Source organism: Xiphophorus hellerii, chromosome 15 (assembly GCF_003331165.1).
Source record: "Xiphophorus hellerii strain 12219 chromosome 15, Xiphophorus_hellerii-4.1, whole genome shotgun sequence".
Taxonomy (NCBI): Eukaryota; Metazoa; Chordata; class Actinopteri; order Cyprinodontiformes; family Poeciliidae; genus Xiphophorus; species Xiphophorus hellerii.
In genome coordinates this window covers 2,881,352-2,900,777 of record NC_045686.1, presented here as the reverse complement: position 1 = coordinate 2,900,777, position 19,426 = coordinate 2,881,352, and the positions used below count along the sequence as shown (strand labels likewise).

General features: G+C 38.6%; 2 protein-coding genes and 1 non-coding gene across 17 annotated transcripts in view; 1 reads left to right on the top strand and 2 right to left on the bottom strand.

The window, feature by feature from the left end:
- The first annotated feature begins 3,141 nt into the window (after positions 1–3,141).
- Positions 3,142–10,110, top strand: tdrd15 (tudor domain containing 15). Its single transcript, XM_032586055.1, has 4 exons — positions 3,142–3,173; positions 3,696–9,374; positions 9,495–9,628; positions 10,097–10,110. Exons 1-4 carry the CDS (start codon positions 3,142–3,144, stop codon positions 10,108–10,110), a joined length of 5,859 nt encoding a protein of 1,952 aa, XP_032441946.1.
- Positions 10,111–10,649: 539 nt separating this feature from the next.
- Positions 10,650–10,732, bottom strand: trnal-cag (transfer RNA leucine (anticodon CAG)). The gene has a single exon. It is a non-coding gene; the product is annotated as a tRNA-Leu (tRNA).
- A 1,201-nt stretch (positions 10,733–11,933) lies between these two features.
- Positions 11,934–19,426, bottom strand: part of afdna (afadin, adherens junction formation factor a) — a 114,776-nt gene continuing 107,283 nt past the window's right edge. For 13 of the 15 annotated variants that reach the window (XM_032585683.1, XM_032585689.1, XM_032585687.1 and 10 more), the window contains 2 exons: positions 14,448–14,532; positions 11,934–13,490 (listed from right to left, as the gene is read on the bottom strand). In XM_032585683.1, coding sequence (XP_032441574.1) covers positions 13,334–13,490; positions 14,448–14,532 — 242 coding nt within the window. In that variant the 3' untranslated portion in view covers positions 11,934–13,333. Of the gene's footprint in view, positions 13,491–14,447; positions 14,533–19,426 lie in introns of those variants that run through there. The other 2 variants (XM_032585692.1, XM_032585691.1) reach the window with 2 other exon arrangements.

The window sequence follows — 19,426 nt, the reverse complement described above, 5'->3', positions numbered from 1 at the left end:
GTGGATGCATTCATCATATTTACCGAAGACTGAGCTAATCCACTTTATCAATGATTAACAGAAAACCCTCATCCAGCTGTCTATCCATCTATCTATCTATCTATCCATACCTCCCACAGTCAGCTGGCCTCTTACTTCAGGTTAAACACACACAGATTTCACTCAGAGCTGCTCTCTTTGTTTTCATTCTATCAGGAAAGATTTAAATCTAAAATATCTGGATATGTTTGGGTTAAATGTGACTCCTATACTACAGTCCACAACCATCCAAAAGAAGCTTTAAAGTAAAATAAATGTATATTTTCTTTCAGTAGCTTAAGCTAAAACTGAGAAATTATATTTTACTACATTTTTTATCTCTACAACAAAAAAACATGAATTAATTTCAACAAAATCCCACCTGTTATATGTAAATATATGTGGGATGTTCTTAGTTTTAATTTTTGATGCATTACTTTCTGTTTGACTGGGGTATAAATAAGATGCGACACACACTTCAAGACAACTGAAACTGGATCGATATGGCGTCTTATTGTCATCAAAATAAAATGAAATATGAATTGTTTCTAATAGTTGCAAGATGTTGGACATGGGAACAAATTAGGTATGTAGAACTTGTTTCTGTCCCTTTAAAAATGTTCCCGTTCATTATAAATTATTAATTTCTTTGAAAACTTCTTGTATTACAAATATTTTATAATACAAAGTGCTTAATGTTGAATATATAACTCATATTGTTTAATTGTGTGTGCAGCAAACCATAAAAAACATTAAAAGGTGTGCAAAAAGGAACAGTGAAACAACCCAATTTGTATGAACTTGGGTTAATATAACCAAAAAATAACAATATTTTTTGGTTATATTGACTAAATGAGAGCAGCTCTATTTCTAAATATATAAAGTCTGACTTGTCTGGACTATATTTTTCCAAACATGGTTTTCTGTTATTTTTTTGATACCTTTATTGGTTTATGAATGTAAAACAAAACAAATACAAATAGGTTTTATTCTTTGTTATGCACAAACGATATACATTTATTAATATAAAATTAAAAAATAACCATATATTGTTGGACGTTACTTATTTAATTAATGCATATTTATGTGATGCTCTAGATGGCGAGTTATTTATTGTAATTTATTTATTATTTTTTTAAACCTACGCGAGATGCCCAATAGTTACGAAATTAATTTTGTTTGTGTATTTTTTCAGGGGAAAAGAAACATGGGTCAATGTTTGAGTATTTCAATTATCTAAATGTATATCCTTTATTTATCATTTACTAACTTGTTCATTGTTACAGCCTGAACGAGATGACGATTTATTTGTTTGTTGATTCGCTGAAACGCGGGATTCATTAATGCGCATCAGAAATTAGCATCACTGTAGCTTCACTGAGGCTAGCAATGTTTCACAGCCGCTGCTGCTAACTTGGACTTACCGGGTCGCAGCGAGCAGGAAACGGGCGCCAAGGTGAGTTTTGTCACTAACTGCGGTCAGAAAGGTGTCACAACTCGACCAGTGTTCCCGGTTACTGGTATCAGTACGTCTTAAAGCAGACCAGCGCGGTTAAACTGGGTTAAGATAAAAAAAAATATTTGGGTCGTCTGTGTTAGCTCAGTTAGCTTCGTTAGCTGTTTGGTGCTAGCTCCCGCTAAACGAAGCTAATTTGCTGAGTCACTGTTCGTTTTATCAAAAACAACCGTTCAACTGTTTGTTTGTTTTTTGTTTTTTGTATGTAAAAAGCAATTTTAGATATATCTGTATTCTGAAATGTTTATATCTTAATAAAAATATAAACCGACTTGCTTTTAAAAAAGCAAATATATTCCAAAAATAAAAAATGGTTACACAGGATTTCTGTGAAATCTGCAAAAAGTATGGGATTTATGCATTTCGCAGTAAATATATAATGAAATAAAGTAAGGAAATTTTCCTTGTCGCTCTTTATAAAAGTTGCATCTATCCATCCGTCTACTAATCCATTTATCCTCGTTTATTTATGCACATGTAAATCAATATGAGCCATCAATGCCACTCAAGAGGTCCTGTAACCTAAACTATTAATTGCCTTATTGTATTTATTTCAGAAATTCTCCATCACAGCTTCATTTATTTATCTTTTGGTTCCCTGATTCTTAGTTTTCCAAAAGTTACTGAGGTGTTTGGTTCCAATACTTTATAATATTTTCCAACTTGTACACATAAATATACTTTAAAATTATTTTGTTTTGATTTTCCTAAATCCTAAACTTATTTCTTGTTTCATAATAATAGATCACTGCTATGTTCATTAATCGTGTTTATAGAAGGTTAAAAAACTACTATAGATTACCAATGTACAAATGTGAATCTTTAGTTGACATGTAATTTATTCCTGTTGTGGCCATTATTTAATCCAGTTTTTAAAGTTGACACTCTTTAAAGTACTGATATCAAGCTATTGCATACAGTAGTTCAGATTTTACTGTAAGTAGAGTAAGGTGAATATTTAAAAGCTACTAAATTAATGACAAAACCACCTTGTTATCTTGAAATCTTGTTTTGAACTACCCTCAAATAACATTTTAAGATTGAGACCCAGTTTGTGTGGGTGTTAGTTTGGGACGTTTGCTGATATTGTTCAATAACACAAACATTTACCACAAAAGATTTCTTACATGCGTTACATCCTTGTCACTTTATGTATGTTATTATTTAGAGGATTTTTTGTTAATCACTAGAATACAGTGGACCCCTTCTATTCACGGTTCAGTATTCAGAGATTTTTCTGTGGAACATAACTGTAAATTATAATTATTCGTAGAAATGTGCCTATTCCAGCATTTCTTTTATGGAACACCATTTATTTTCATTGGGGCTGATTGGCAGCAGAGCAGAAATAAGAAAAACTGTTTATTAGCTTCAGCGCTAGTGCTAAGACCATTTCCACTGCGCCTATTATATTAAGGTATATTGTATAAAGTAGTCAGTTATAAGTGTATTTAGAAGAGGTTTTGTTCGTAGGCAGCTGTGATCCCGAACCATCGCAAATATTGGGGGTCCTCTGTATTTAATAAAAAACTAACATGGTAAATGCAACAACATCTGTATGCCCTGTAGGTTGATTTGGTGGTTTGAAAGGACCTAATTTTGCTACAATGCAGTCCAAGCTTGGACCAGAACATGAGAAGTAAGTAAAACAGTTAAATCATAAACATACCAGTCGGAGTGGATGAGTTAATTTCTTTGGGTTTTTATCTCATTGGTTGTTTCCTGTGTTTACTGCTAGAATGTAACTATTCTAGCAGTAAACTAGAATAGTTACATAATCCTGACAATTAGTCAGGACTATTGTGAAACATCAGATCAAGATAATTAACTTTCCAGTTGTGACATTTTTTATTTTTTTTTTTTAGTAAATAGCTGGACTGTATTATTAATTTAAGTGACATCTAATGGCAATTAGATGCACGGATATGATGTAGGGGTCTCAGAGTAAAAGTACAAGTGTGTTTTTTACACATTTATCACGTCTGATCAATGTTTTGAAACACAGCCTCATTTAAACACCAGGCTGTTGAGTTCTTCCTCTTTGGACTCACCCCAAAGATTAGAACAGCACTCTCAGATTCCTGCTTTCATAAATTACAATTATCTAATAAAGCATTACAGATAAATATTGTTTATTAATTGATGCTATTTGAATTTGCAGGTCACAAGATTCAGGTGTGCTGACACAACATGCCCTTTGGTCAGTGGATCTCAGTTTGACGCACTTGGACTGGAGCCCCGAAGCTACCCTGATACACTTCCAGGGACAGTACCCTTCCATATGTGAACTGGACTACAACATCTTGCAGCAAGAACTTCAGAATGTACCAAAGACTAAAGCCGCAGTGGACGTCGCCGATTTCTGCCTAGTTGAAGATGTGACCTCAGCTCGCTGGTTCAGAGGAAGAGTTCAAAACCGAAAGGAAGACTTGCTTGATGTTTTCCTCATAGATTGTGGAAACGTCCTGAGTGTCGACATTGCTCGCATATCTTCCTGTTCGGACGACTTGTTCATCCTGCCTCCAAAAATAGTCAGTGGATTTCTGGCAAATGTACTGATTCTCCAGAATTGTTCTCACTCTGTTGTTGAACGATATTTGTCAAGCTTGACAGGTAAAAATGTCACAGGTTTTATCCAAGCATTTCTTCCTCACAAAGTCCTTCTGTTTGAAGCGCCTGACATCAACTCTGACCTTGTTCGACATGGTTTTGGGAGACATGTGGACCGAGATACATTCCTTCTCCTGGTTAGCATGCTTACAGAGGTGCCACTCAAACAAAACATGGAGCCAGTTCCAGACCTGCTCATTGAAAAATCAAGAGGCCAAGAATTTTGCTACAAATCATCCAGCTTGCAGGGATATCAGGACATGTTGTCATTCTGTGGGCCTAAATTTAGTTTTGGGACATGCCCTGAAGTGCGAGTAACTGCTGCTGTCCATCCTGGGCTGTTTTACTGTCAGATGGCTAACACAGCAGCAGAGCTGTGGCAAGTTTCAAAAAAGCTGGCTGAAATTTGTGAGGACAAAACCAAAGGATGCAGTCAGAAGACTCCAGAGAACCTGGGTGTTCTGTGTGCAGTTAAAGGAAAAGATCAGAGATGGCACCGAGGCTTTGTGCAGCTCCTGCCAGCCAACTCTCAAGTAAGAGTTTTCTTCATTGACTATGGTTTCTTTGAGACAGCAAAAATTGAGAACGTCCACAGCTTACCTCCTGAATTTTACTCAATGCAAATGATGGCGTTTCCGTGCACACTTCCCTCTCTGGCTGACCAGGACTTGGTGTTCAGAACTCAGCAGATGAGTCTCCTCAAGGCAGGGTTGCTCGGAGCAGTTCTCGATGTGGAGATCACTGGTTTTGATAAAGATAATCATTTGTATACCATCACGGTGCTAAGTGCTAAAGACAAACACCTGGAAGAACCAGAGCCAATCCAAAATCTTTCCTCCCAGCCACTTTCAGATGTTGAGGAACCATCCCCTCAGGATCGATATGAGAATTATGAAAAAATCCTGAGTGAAGCATTATACAAAACCCTTGAAACAGAGGAAATTCAGGTTGGCTCCTTTTTCATGGGCTATGTTGAGTATGCTCAGGATCCAAACCACTTCTGGATCAGAACCCAGAAACGCAACCAGGAGCTTGAGGAAATGATGGCCAAAATAGGAGAGCACTTCAGTCAGGTGAAGCTGGATGAAGATGTACTGCTGAATCCGGAGGTAGGGGCAATGTGCTGTGCTCTGTACAATGAAGACTTTCATTTCTACAGGGGTGTGGTGACAGATGTTCTCGAGCACGGAGCCGAAATCCTTTTTATCGACTATGGGAATGTTGAAAAAGTGCCACACAAGTTGATAAAGAACATACCCAAGACATTTGCTGACACACCCCCCTTTGCTGTCTGTTGCACACTTGTTAACATTTTTCCTTTAGATGATGTCTGGCCTAGCGCAACATGTCAGTTCTTCAGAAAAACGGTGTCCGGCAGAGCTTTGCTTGTCCACCTAATCCAGATGAAAAAATACACATTTGTCGTCGACTTGTTTGAGATGGGAAGCGACAAGAGCATGACTGAGGTCTTGATTTCTTCCAAACTGGCTGAGTACATTCCACATGTACCTGTGGAGAAAAAACAAGATGTTTTGGATAAAGCAAGACAGCTACAATGCTCTGAAACAAACATGAGAAAAGAGCAGCAGCAGGATTGTGAAGGAGAAGTGAGCCTGTGCAGAAATAAAACTGAGAATATTGAAATTCATTCTTGCTACAAAGCTTTAAAATTCAAGCCAGGGTTTGAGGTCTCTGTATGCTGCTCCCACATTAACTCTCCATCTGACTTCTGGTGCCAGGCTCTAGTTGGAACTCAAGCTTTGGAGAAGCTCATGGATGACATCCAGCTCCATTACTCAGCTCACACAGTTCCCCTCCATCCAGAAGAGTCGTGTTGCATTGTAAAGTCACCTGAAGATGGATGCTGGTACAGGGGCTTAATCATTGGAAACAGGAAGAGCCAAGCCCTAGTGATGCTGATTGACTACGGTTCCATTGTCCTGGTCACACCTTCTCATCTTCAGGCAATTATGCCAGAATATCTTCGCTTGGAAGGACAAGCTTTCAGATGCAGCCTTTATAACCTCATTGAACCAGCAGATCCAAAATACTGTGGCGATTGGAGTCCCCATGCATGCGACTTGCTGAAAAGTTTTGCCCTCAACAGTGAAGGTGTTCTGAAATGTAAAATTTCATCCCTGGTGACTGTGAAAAACAACGGCATGTGCAACGTAGTTTCTCTCCACAACACTCAAACACAGCAAAGCGTTGCAAATACACTTATCAAGCAGGGACTTGCAAGAGTAGCAACTTCATCTACGAGGCAAAACTCTGATGTGTTCCCCAAGTCTTTCATCTACTCTTCGTTTGACCTAAGTCCTGGAGATGAAGAACAGGTCTATGTTACGCATGTCAACAGCCAGTGTGAAGTCTACTGCCATCTCGAGAGGAACACAGAAATCATAGAAGAACTCGAGATTAAAATCTTAGAGGCAACTGAAAACATGCAAGCCAGGACAGGAGCTGTTGTGAGAAAGATGTGCCTCGCAAAGTACTTGGATGGCAAATGGTACAGGGGTGTAACCCTAAGTGTTCAGTCGTCCCTGCATGTTGGCGTTTTCTTTGTTGACTATGGAAACACAAACATATCAGAGAAAAAGTCTGTCATGTTCATTTCCAGGAGCTGTGAAGACTTATTGTATACTCCAATGCAGGCTGTAAGATTCAACCTCCATTCGGTGCCCACAGAGGAACTCTATGCAGATGCCCTGGAGTGGCTCATCAATGCAGTCCTCAATAAGCTGGTGAGAGTTGTTGTACGAGGAAAGAGGGATGATGGATCATTTGATGTTGAGCTGTTTGATGGAAAGATAAACATCAATGAGAAGGTGAAAGAACTCATTTTGAGTCTTTCCCAGAAACCAAAGACTGCAGTCAGATTTTCTGTAAGCTGCGGAAAAACAAAAAAGCAAAACCAGCGCATAAAATGTGAAATAGGCACATTCAAAACTCTTCTAAAAGTGCACAGTGCATCTCCATCTAAAGCTATCGGTGCAAAACTGAAAAACGCCAAAAATTCTGCACTTGGTAGTGCCCCAAACAGGAAGGCAAGAGCCAAACAAGAACTTGTGAGAAATCAAAAGAGGACTGGTCCTATAAAACCTCAAATCAAGTCCACAAGTGGAAACCAGCATACAAGGCAAACACAGCACAGAAAGGAAAAAGGAACGCCCCAACTGGTGCGGTTGCCATATAAGAACATAAATCCTGGATGTAGGGTAAAATGTTTTGTGTCCCACATTGACTCCACCAGTAGGTTTTACCTCCAGGTGTCAGATGATGAATCTGCCATCCTGAAAATGGGCGAAGATCTCAACTCAAGTGACTTCAAAGATTCCTTGAAGCCACCCTCACCCTTGACTGTCAGTGATGCTGTTTTGTCAGAGTTTGAGGAGGATGGTGCTCTGTATCGTTCAGTTGTGAAGAACCAGGAAGATGATTCCTCCTACAAGGTGGAGTTTGTGGACTACGGAAACTCAGCATTTGTAGGAAAGGAAAAGATCTACTTTCTACCAGAGCAGTTCCTGTCCCAGCCAAGGTTTAGCATACCATGTTCACTGATTAACACATGCACCTATAGAGATGAAGCTTCTTTCATCGAAGCTGTGACAGAGAAGCCACTCTTGGTTGAGTTTGTCTGTCAAATTGGGGATCAATGGCAAGTCAAGGTTGAGCTTCTTGATGGAGAAGCTGAAAGAGATGCAACACTTAATAGCACCTCTGCAGCAAAAAGCACAGAAGCGACTCCGTCACTTTTATCTGATTTCACTCCAAGCACAAGTCCCTGTAAAAAGAACCTCAGAGAAGAAAGTCAGCAAAGTGAAAAGTACAGAGAAGCAGCAGCTACCATAAAGAATAAGGGTTTGATGCCAGAACCATCACCCAAGCAGAAAGTCCAAATCACCAGGTGGGTTAGACAAAAATGCTACAGAAGAAAGCACAACAGGAAGTTCAAAACATCTTCCATCCCAGTCTCCAGAGACTGTCCAGATGTGTTCATCCATCAGACTGTTCAGGCCAGAGAGACAGAAACTGGAACCATTCTTTCAGTCCAGAGTGACAGCAGCTTTTATGTCAGACTGACTAAAGAAAACAACTTACTAACATCGATGGAAAGACATATAAAGGACAACATAAAGAAGTACAAGACTGTGCCTGAGAAGGATGTCAAACAAGACCTGAAATGCTTAGTCCAGGCTGAGGACGGCAAGTGGCGGAGAGCTGTTGTTCAGCAGATACATGAGAGAAGGTTTGAGGTCTTCCTGGTGGATCATGGAATAACTGTAGAAATGCCAAGAGGGCCTGTCCCACAGCAATGTACTGACCTGAAAGAGGTCCCAAACCTTGCTTTGTTATGCAAGATAAACAGTGTTGGACTCAATGAGGATCCAACACCTCAGTGCTGGTATGAAATGCTCAAACCGTTAGTAGGCACTGAGGTCAAGTTGATACTTGTCCAAATTTCTGAGGCTGATGGAGTTTGGCTGGTTGAAATTGCCCTGAGTGAACTCTTGCTTATGCGTCAAATCAAGGCTTCATTGCACAAAAATGGAGACAAGACTGCATTAGCAGCTGAAACCCAAAATGAGGCTTCACCAGATGGATTCACCGCAGACACCAGCACTCCTCAGCTGCTCTTCTTTGCTCCCCTTGAGACAGACAAAGCTTACTCTGGCTTTGCATCTGCATTTACCACTCCCTTTGAGTTTTGTGTTGTCCTCGAAGATTTACTCCTCGTCATGGATAAAGTGTCTATCATGTTGGACAACCTGCCTGGCAATATGCCTTCTCTTCCAGAGGCCCACCTGGTTCCAGGTACCTGCTGCCTGTTGAAGTCTGAATCCAAGAACAAGTGGTGCAGGACTCAAATCATACACACCAACACTACAGTGGTCCTGAAACTCGTCGATTATGGGCATCACGAGGTCATACCATACCATGACCTCTCCAAGTTGAAGCAGCTTCCAGTGGAGCTTGCAAACCTCCCAAAAATGACTTATCCCTGCATTCTGAGAGGGGTGAAACCGGCTGGTGTGGACGGACAGTGGAATGATGAGGCGGCAGCCTTCTTCCAGGATTGTTTGTACAAGAAAGATCTGCAGATTTTCTTCAGAGAGTGTGGCCCCAACTCCATCTGGAGAGTGGACATTGTTGCTGATGGAGTCCACATCGCCAAGAAGCTGGTGGATGCTGGACATGCAAACTATATAGACGTATTGCTTGGACGCAGGTATACTCTTCAGATTCTACTAGTAGTAAATTATAAGATGCATGATGTAGATTCTTTAACAAAACCATGCTATGTTGGTAGTATATTTAAGATTTTTATTTGCATTTCTCTTACCTAAAGGTTTCAGGAGTTGAGCTCCTGTGAAAAACCTCAAGTTTGTGATACCGATGAAGAAGAGGTCTACAGTGAAGTTGAGGCTACTGATGGGTGCAAAGTGAACACCTCAGTCAACTCAGAGTCCAGAACAAGTCAATGTAAGAAACAAATAGTTATAAAGACAATAAATAATAAATACTGGCTGTGGGAAGGTGATCTTTCACAACATAAGATATGCAGGTACTTCATAAAGTAGTTTTGCATAAAAATGCAACTTGTTCACTATAATATAAGACAAAACAACAAACTGAGCATGGCCTTGAAGAAAGCTTTTACACTGCCTGGTAAAAGTAAGTTGTCTCTTAAAAAGCTAGGTCACACTAATATCTTAGCTTTGATTAGTCGTTTGCTGTGGCATTTTTTCATCAAATTTCTGCATCGTCAAAAGACTTATTTCCATCCAGCATTGCATTAATGTTTGAAAATTATGTGTTACAAACCCAGTTAGGCTAGAACTCCAGAAGTTTGGATAAGACATGGACAAAGTAGAGCAGTATTTATTTTCAGCCTGGAATCATTTCTACCAGCAATGGCCGTGTTATTAATTTTATTTTCTTCTCCAACAGGTTTCCTGATGTGAAGAAAGCTTCTTCACATGTTTGCTGCAGTGGTTTTTTTTTAATCAGCCACACAACAGAAGTTTACATTTAAATTTATATGTATTAACATTTGGTTGTATTGATTTGTGGCTGACTATGTTTGTTGTATTATAATTTCCTCACTCAACCCTTTTCATTCCTTAAACTTAGTAAAAGTTTGTTGCTCTGGAGAATTACATTATTTGTTAGAGGCTCCTCAAATGTGATAATTTGTTTTTTGAGATTTTTATTTTCTGGTGCTTGTCTGAAATAAACTACCTGAAATGAATGACCTGCGTTTTCATTTTGCTCCTCTTGGTGGTGTTATGGAGCAAGAATTGTAAATGTGCTGTGTAACCTCTCAAATTTTCTCTTCACATAGATGTGAAACTATTAAAGAATATATGTTTATATAAACTTATTTCCTATAGTCTTTTATGCTTAGGGTTCCCATTCTTCTTGGCTGAAGTCGATGCTGCGCAGATAAATGACTCAAAATAAACACAATTGGTAGGAGCTTAGGATCATCACAGAAAAACGTTGTCAGAAGTGGGATTCGAACCCACGCCTCCAGGGGAGACTGCGACCTGAACGCAGCGCCTTAGACCGCTCGGCCATCCTGACAGATGCAATGACGTATTGACAGCCATAATATTAAGGGATATAGTATTACGTGTTACCAGTTATATTTTTGGTGTGTCTGAAACTATACATATCCGCATAAAATGGGTGTAGCTACGATGACTCTCGCAATACTTTCGGTTTTCTTTTGAGTAAAAGAAAGCCTATGCTTTCAGAACAAAATTTCCAAAACACGTTTCTTCCCGCGAGAGTTCTGGACATTTCCCGCTTCTAAAGCGCCAGTTCCATCCCCTTCATGTTGGTTCTGTTCTATGAGTTCTGTTTACGTCGTTAACAGAACTCGTTTGGTGTAAAGTATACATAATATTTTTGTTCATGCTAAAATCTTTCCCCTCATACAAAAGATTTTTATTTGGGTTTACAGTTGTAACTCAAATTCTGAATTAATTTGATCTTAAATTTATATTAAAATTGCCTTATGAATGTTTCAATTTTTAAAGACGTATGGCATAGTCATTTTAATTTTGATCCTTTTTATCTATGACAGATAAAAATTTGCTTAATATACTTAACTTAGGCACATTTACGCTGTATGTTCACTATGACTTTTAATTTTATTTTGAAAATTTCTCGAAAACAAAAAGTACGGAAGAGGATTAGGGCCACCGAAAAAACAAAAAGAATTCTGACTTTAATCTCAGAATTCAGACTTTAAACTCAGAACTCTCTCTTTTTTTTCCGGTGGCCCTGAATTCTGAGATTAAAATCAGAATTCTGAGATTAAAGTCAGAATTCTGAGATTAGAGTCAGAATTCTGAGATTAAAATCAGAATTCTGAGATTAAAATCAGAATTCTGAGATTAAAGTCAGAATTCTGAGATTAAAATCAGAATTCTGAGATTAAAGTCAGAATTCTTTTTTCTTTTTTTTTTCTCGGTGGCCCTAGTCCTCTTCTGTAAAAAAAGTGTTAAAATATATACAATTTTAAAAAATCTAAATATTGGATTTTAAAATGTGTTTCAGTCTAACAAAAGCTTACCAGAATTTAATTTTGACAATATTTAAATGAATCTTAATTGAAACTTTATAATTGAGGTATTTGTGTGTATACATACAGTATTTTTGGTTAATTAAATTTAAAAAATATTTTTGCTTGTTTGGCAGCAAAACAAAAAAAACATTACTTCTTACAACCATTTTTTAAATGAAAAATGCTGAAAAAATGAAACATTATCAGGCCCCGTTGTTGAAAAATCTGTATTTATTAATGATTTACAAAAGGCTAAACATGAAACCATTTAAATGATTCAGTTCATTTTGAAACCTAGAGGGAGAAGTCGAGGAGGAAATGCTTGTAGTGATTCTACAGGTCGGTTACTAACAGCATTTTATCTCATCGTCACGTAGAATCAGTTTCATCTCCAGTCAATGAAAAAAAATAAGATCCGTTCACACAGGATGGAGTCACTCAGAGTTTAAAGCTCAGCTGAAGAGTGTCGACACTTTGGGAAACCGTTTACTATGTGAAACCGTCACGTTTTGCTGAAGCTCTCTGTGAAAAAAGATTACCACAGTCAAGAGGTCCCAAATATTATCCACTTCTCTGGAATAAAAAGGTCTGCAGATACAGAGTAAATACTAAAATATGTGCATGTATGTTTTACTTTTTCCTACAAGATTTGAAATAAATACCTGTAAAGCAAACAAGCATTCGAAGAGAAGCTCTTCTTCCTTTATTAATATTGTGAACACTAATCACATTTTGAGTGGAAGTGTTTCTGAATTGAATTTGGGGAACAAATCAAATTAATTTCACACAACTCGGCAAAAATCTACCTTTAAAAGAACCTAAAACTCAACATTCGGAAACAAGGTGGGGAGGGGGGACACTGAAAACGAGAGGTTTGTTGGGTTTTCTGAATTGAAAATTCAAAGTTAATCACGGAAGCGTTCCGGTTTTCTTTAGTTTCCTGGAAGGTTTCCACAGTAGTAAAAAGAGACAGTTATGGACCGGAATATTTACAGTAAAGTTGTGCACTTACAGACCCCTTTACCATCCTCCAGTTCCTCTTAAGACGTCACAAAAACGAAAGAAATCCGCTCTCTGTCGCTACCGAGTGAAAAAACAGTGTTTCCTCTCATTGAGAATTTAATCTTTAAAATAAAATAAAAAACGGATAAAATTAATAAAATATGTTTCTTTCTGCTGGCAAGAAGGAACTGAAAGAGAAAACAACAAAAAAAGAGAGTAAAATATGATAAAATTGTTCATATTTCAGGAAGCTATTTTAAAAAAAATTTAAACGACAATAAATCTTTCTAAATCCCCCAAGAACCATTTTACAAACAAAAATATATCCCCCGTTTGTTGTGTTTCTCTAATCAGATAATTAAAACTTTTTTACAGTGCTTCATTATTATGTAGCTGATAGACTTGGACGAATCTGAAACTAGAACCGTCTGCCATGTTCCAACAATACCGCTACGTCATAAAAATAAAAGTTGAACGGTCCAGTTATCTCGAAATAAAAATAAAAATCAGAACCGGTAGGAGGCTGTCAGTGTTACTTAGAGCGCCGCTTTGCTCCATCTGGACGTTTCCCAGGACCTCCTTAAGGTGGATTTAAGGCGGCGCTGGGTAGCCTACTGCTTGGTGTTGAGCTCGTTCTCCAGTTCCATCAGTTTCCGGGAAGCTTTGACCTTGTTGGAAACCTCTTTCCCCTGAGAGAAGAGGCGCTGGCGCTCCTTAAAGGTCAAACTCTCCGGAGCGTCGCTGGGGATCGAATTCTCCTGCTCCTGACTGACCACAGACACAAAAACACAATGAGAAAAACTTGTTTTCAACACTAGAGCTACAGAAAAGCTGCTGCAGTGTCTCTGTGACGCCACCAGGGGGCGATCAATACCAACCAATTTAAAAAGGTGGATGTTTTTTTTCAGTTAAAAATTACTCATGGCATTTTAAAAACTAAACTTTTTTTTACCTACTCAACAAAAAACTCAAACTGAACTATATATATATATACATTAGATTTTTAAAAATATTTTATATATATATTTTTTGTAGATCACAAACTAAATGTTTTTTTCTATTTATTTTGTGCTCAATTTGAAGAAAATTGAAAAATATTTAATATGTTTTCAGCAATAAAAACAGGATCTATGTCAGTGATCATTTGAAAACACTTGCTGTATTTAGACAAGTTTTAATACAGCAATTAAAAGCAGATTTAGTGTGATCAATACCAATAAATAAAAAAGGTGGGTATTTTAATGGCATTTTTATAAACTAAAATAGTCGAAAACAATTATTTAAACAAACAAAGCAAGAACTATTTTAACTAAACAAAAAGATTCTGTGTTTTTAAGATAAAAAATGTCCTCTTTTTTTAGATAACTTATTATTTTGGGCTTGATTTGAAGAAAAACTGAAAAACATTTAATCTTTTCCCAACAATCTTATTTTCTTATCTTATTCTATTTACCCAGATACCAGAAATTTTAGGATTAAAAAAAAACTGGAAAATTTTTTTCCAGATAATCTGACTCTGAAATCCCCCCCTTAAATTTGACCCAACCTCCAGCCACTAGAGGGCAGAACACAACTCTGTTTTCAAATAGTTGGAAGAAAAAAAAATCTCAATTTGAATAGTCGGGCAGTTTCATTGTAAATCAATCAAATGGTATAATATATATTTTGCTTATTTACACGTTTACAGCTTACAGTTTCTTCTTGGAAAGACGATGTAATGCTCACCTCTTTGTCCATTTGTCTCGCGGGTCGTTGTAGAACTCTCCTGATCCTACAACTCCTGTCGAGTTTCCAGTGTGCGAGTTAAACCCTGTTGATGTTCGGGCGCCACGCAGCAGACACACAAACAAAGCAGCACAACATGAGTCAGCATTCACGGAGGAACTGAAGCCATCTGAGGTGGAGGCTGCTGGGTGATGGCTGAGAGACTCTGATTATTTTTATTTTTAAAAACTCTGAGCTGAGACCCAGCAGCCTCTCCATACAATCTCTATTTTGTTATTTTTTCCCACAGACCGCTTTGAGCAGAAAAAAGAGCAGCGTTGAGAAGCATTAAGGCAGAAACATTCAGATCTCTCCAGGCAGGAAGAGGAGCAGTAAGAGCGCCGATCCAAAGCAGGAAAACGGTCTGTGGAAGCGTAGGCCGGGATCTGAGGTCGTGGTCACCCTTATTGTGCAACTGGTGACCCCGACCCGACACCGCTCAGGAGCTCAGCTCATGTGTCCCTGTGTCTCAGCAACGACCGCCGCGATGGCCTCACTTTTAAGCGGGAAAAACACCAAAACCAACCATTTCACAGAATAAGCTTTGGGTTTTTATAAAGTCTAAAACCACAAACTGAAAGGTTCTTTAGGCGTCTAATTAAAATCGGATTTCTTTTCTCTACCTCAGAAGATGACAATGAGCGCAACTTCCTTCTTCACGAAATGTAAACAACAATGGAGTGGCATCAGATTTTTTCTCTTTTGAGCCATTTCTCCTGCTATTGCTAAACTCGCGCTTGTTTTGGTTGCATTTACCCAGAATGCCCTGCGCTATAGTCCACTTCCTGTTTTTGGAGTGGTCTCTGATTCACTTGTCGTTCACAAATGCATTTGAACCGCACCAGAGTTCACTTCAACCGAACAAAGACCTAATTTTGTGGGTGGACTAGAGTTCAAATGCGTATTCACATCTCCCCAAACGAACCAGAGCTCGATTAAAGCGAACTGAACCTAAAAAACAGTCGGCATTTGACAGACATTTCACCTCGAGTCTTTTGAAGCACCGGTTCTGCTTGACCTCACTCAGATTCTGGCTGTTTTCGTGAGGTTTCTGCACAATACGCGTTCACAAACTACACTGAAAGAACATCCCTGCTTCCTTTTCTGGATCTCCATCCAGTTTCACAACAAAAGGTTCAGTTCAGCAAGTATAAGAGTGAAACCCACAGTGTTGGTTTTGGTCTTTTTTATGACAACTGGAAAAACAGTGAAATATGCCAACCACTTCCTCTTTAGAGAACAAAAAATGTTGGGATTTTCCAGCTGAAACAACATTTAGTTTTACCGCTTCAACCTGAGAGCAGGAAGCTTTCAGAGAAACAACGGATGAATCTTAACTCTGGTTTTTACTCCAGAAGCAGCTCCCTCCACACCCAGAGGTACTCCTGGTAAAGATGTGGACATTTCCTCAAAGTAAACTCATCTTTAATTGCAATGGCAAGGTTCCCTACAGTGTTTAAGAAAAATGTTTGCATTTTGGGAACCATTTCTGTTTTGATTTGACCAAATGTTTTATCCTCTTCAAAGACCCAATTCTAGTTCTTCAAGGTGTTTACATGTTTCGTGGACTGGGAGGAAGCATTTGCCCTTGATACGTTAGTTTCCTGTCTGACCAATGAGAGATTGGTCAACAATGCCGGCATTAAATCCGACTTGTTTTGGTTAGAGTTGGACTGCCCCAATGTTGGCCTTTGTCATTGATTCTGCTCATAACAGTCCAGGACAAAATTACGAGGCCCAGCAAAGGTGCTGAAGGATCCGTTTTGGTGGTCTCCACTTTTCCACAGTGAGACGCATGAGAATCAGCACCTCCAAGTCCGAGACCATTGACTTGTGCCAGAAAAGGGTGGAGGGTCTTCTCCGGCTTGGGGACAAGATCCTGGCCCAAATGGAGAAGTTCAAGTATCTCAAAGTCTTCTTTATAAAAGAGGGAAAAAAATACGTTGATAGGCAGATTGTTACAATGACAATCTCAATTTACCAATCAATCTACGTTCAATAAACTCAGCTATGGTCACAAGCTTTGGGTAGTGACCAAAAGAACAAGATACAAGCAACTGAAATGAGTTTCCTCTACAGGGTGTCCTGTCTCGCCCTTAAAGGCTCTGCAGGCCAAACGGTCTAAATCAGTCACTAAACGGAAGCAGGAAAAACGTTCATCTTCATCCGGCCGTGTTTGTAGCACTTTTAAAGGTTTTAATTAATAAACCGACTGTAGATACGGGAAAGTTTAGGAGATTTTGTTTTAGCCATTTTTTGACTATATCTGCGCTATATTCTCATTTCCACAAGACAAAAAAAATAGCAAGATCAATAAAGTATGTTTAATTTAAAGAGCAGCGGTGCCCAAACGTTTTGCCAAAACTGGCAAATCTAAACTACTGGGCACAAAATTAATTAAATTCAACCAAATTTTTCTGAATGATGTTCTGTACATCATTAAAGAGGCTACCTGAATTAAAGGCTTCAGGCTGTTGCATTATTACAAGAAAAAAAGACAATTTCCAATGTTTTTAGTTGAGCAGTTGTTTTCCATTTTGTAGGCCAAATTTTTTTTACCATGTTTGACTTGGTAAGGGGCCAAACAAAATAATTTGAAGGACCATAAATGGCCCCAGGGCCACACCTTGAACACCCCTGTTAGAAAATTATTGTTGATAATCTTGTGAAAAACAAACTAAAACTTACTCAAAATAAATTTCAGTGGACAAAGTCTTTTCTCACATCTTTACCAGGGCTGCAAATAAACGCAGATGTCGTTTTGTGCCGGACTTTAACTCTACATGTTGGGTTTGTTGCAATAAATGCAATAAAAAGGCGGGCCGTTTGGGACAGTTTCCATACAGACACAGCGACAAATGGTGAACCCAAACACATTCATCCAGCTGGCAGCTCCTCAGCTCCATCCCCCTCCCAAAAAAAACCCAACACAAAAACGAGCCCTCACATTCCTCAGCTGAGCCAAAACAGATGAAATTTACTCTGTGGAATCCGACCTCTTGTTCTTTTTCCCATTTTATTAAAGTCACAGTCGAGCTTTCGGAGATGCCAGCTCAGTAAAACAATAACATTTTTCTTTTATTTTTTGCATTCAGTCCAGCAGGGAAAAAGCCGGAGGCTCAGGTGTTGATAAATCACCTGAACCTGCAGCAAAGCCCTCTGGGAGTTGTAGTCAGGTTTTAATGAAGCTGCAGCGACAAAAGCGACAGTTGAAAAGGAAGGACAGCAAAAATCAGAGCTGAAACTGATGAGTAGTTTTGGGGGGAGCAAATTAACTAGAAAAGAAAAGAAGAAGAAGGAGGAGGAGGAGGAAGAGGAGGAGGAGGAGGAGGAGGAGGAGGAAGCTTCGCAGAGGCAGTAAAAAGCAATAGACATCAAGCCAGTGACTGAGGTGAGCTGCTGGCAGCCAGCGTGCAGCGCCGTGCTGTGATTCGTTTCTGAAGCATGCAGATTTGATTTGTTGGGTGGGGGAAGGGTGGTGCTGGGGGAAGGGGGTGGGGACATTAGTGAGATGATTTTGCTTAATGAGTGCAACATGAAGTGTGTCTGAGGTCTCAGGTGTGTGATGAGGTGGAGGTGGATCGTGTTGCAGGTGCAGGCAGGAACCGAATCAGGACCTCAGGTATGGATTCAGATGCTTTTAATTCTGCGTTTGTCTGAGCGTGTCGAGTTTTTCCTTCAACTTCACTTTCTGAAATTTAAGTGTTGCATATAAAGCTGCGACATGATATAATAAAGCCAAATATACAACAAAAAAGAGCATTAAATAGTTGTTTTTTGACGTTGTGAAGTACACTAAAAAAACTAAATCTGACCGAGTATTTTTATCTAATTTCTAGTGCAAACTTTCCAAGTACAATTGAAACAAGAAAAAATTAACTCTAGTAACTTTTCAGCAAGATATGAGTTTGTTTCAAATCAATAATTCCTGAATACTGATGAAAAAGTGCTAGTTAGAAGTAGACAGAGACATTTGAACTTATAACATGAGAAAAATGTATTGAATAAACCAAAACAGCAGCCATTTTGTTAAACATTCGTCTAGTTAAATTTCAAGTTGAAAAGCTAAACAATCTCAGACAAAGGCAAGTTTTCACTGCTGCTGCATTTATATGAAATCATTTTAATTACTGAGTTAGAGATGGGTGTGAAAAGCCAAATCTCCTTCCCTTTAAAGCAAACATTGCTAAGCAGAGCTGAGGGGCAGGAAGTGGAGGCAACTCCTCCATCCCTGTTCCCACGAAGCAACCAACCAGACAGAAAGGAGGCGGCGAGCGACAACACCAACAGTACTATGATTGGCCTCAATCGTCTGTACCAAACGAGGTGGCGTGATTATCGATTGCTTTTTTTTCCGTTCGAAGAAGGGGGGGCGATCGGAGGAAGATGAGGAGAGGGAGTGGGGGGAAAAAATCACCGAGAAGGAAAGAAGGTGTTCAAACTGGGGCTGCAGCTAACAATTATTTTAATAACCGATTATTTGACCGATTATTCTGACGATTAATCGAATTTAAAAAACTGGACCATTCTGCAGATTTTTTATTTAACTACTTAAGGTTATTTGATACAGTAATAGAAATGCATAAAAATGTTAATGCCTAAAACGCAGTAATACAGAATTCCTTCAATAAATGTCTGACGGTTATCTTTCGGATTAACAATTAATAACTCGACAGGAAAACCGTCTTTTTATAGAATTTGAAGCTAAAACTACAGATAGAAGTTTTTTTTTTATCTTAAATGCAAAACTGATACATTTTGGCCAGTTTTGGGTCATTTATTGCTTCATTTCAGTAATCGCTTCACGATTAATCATTTCAGCCTTAATATGTTTTTTTTTTTTTACAATTTTGACTTAATTACTTCTCTGAGAATGATAATTTTTCAGCAATATCACCTTTATTAAATGTATACTCCAATTAATCGCTTACTAAATTAGT

Bases quoted from the DNA above. Each gene is read 5' to 3' on its own strand.
- tdrd15 (XM_032586055.1), top strand. From the start codon at position 3,142: ATGCAGTCCAAGCTTGGACCAGAACATGAGAA. The intron at 3,174-3,695 runs GTAAGTAAAACA...TTGAATTTGCAG, and splicing joins CTTGGACCAGAACATGAGAA to GTCACAAGATTCAGGTGTGC. The intron at 9,375-9,494 runs GTATACTCTTCA...TCTTACCTAAAG, and splicing joins GACGTATTGCTTGGACGCAG to GTTTCAGGAGTTGAGCTCCT.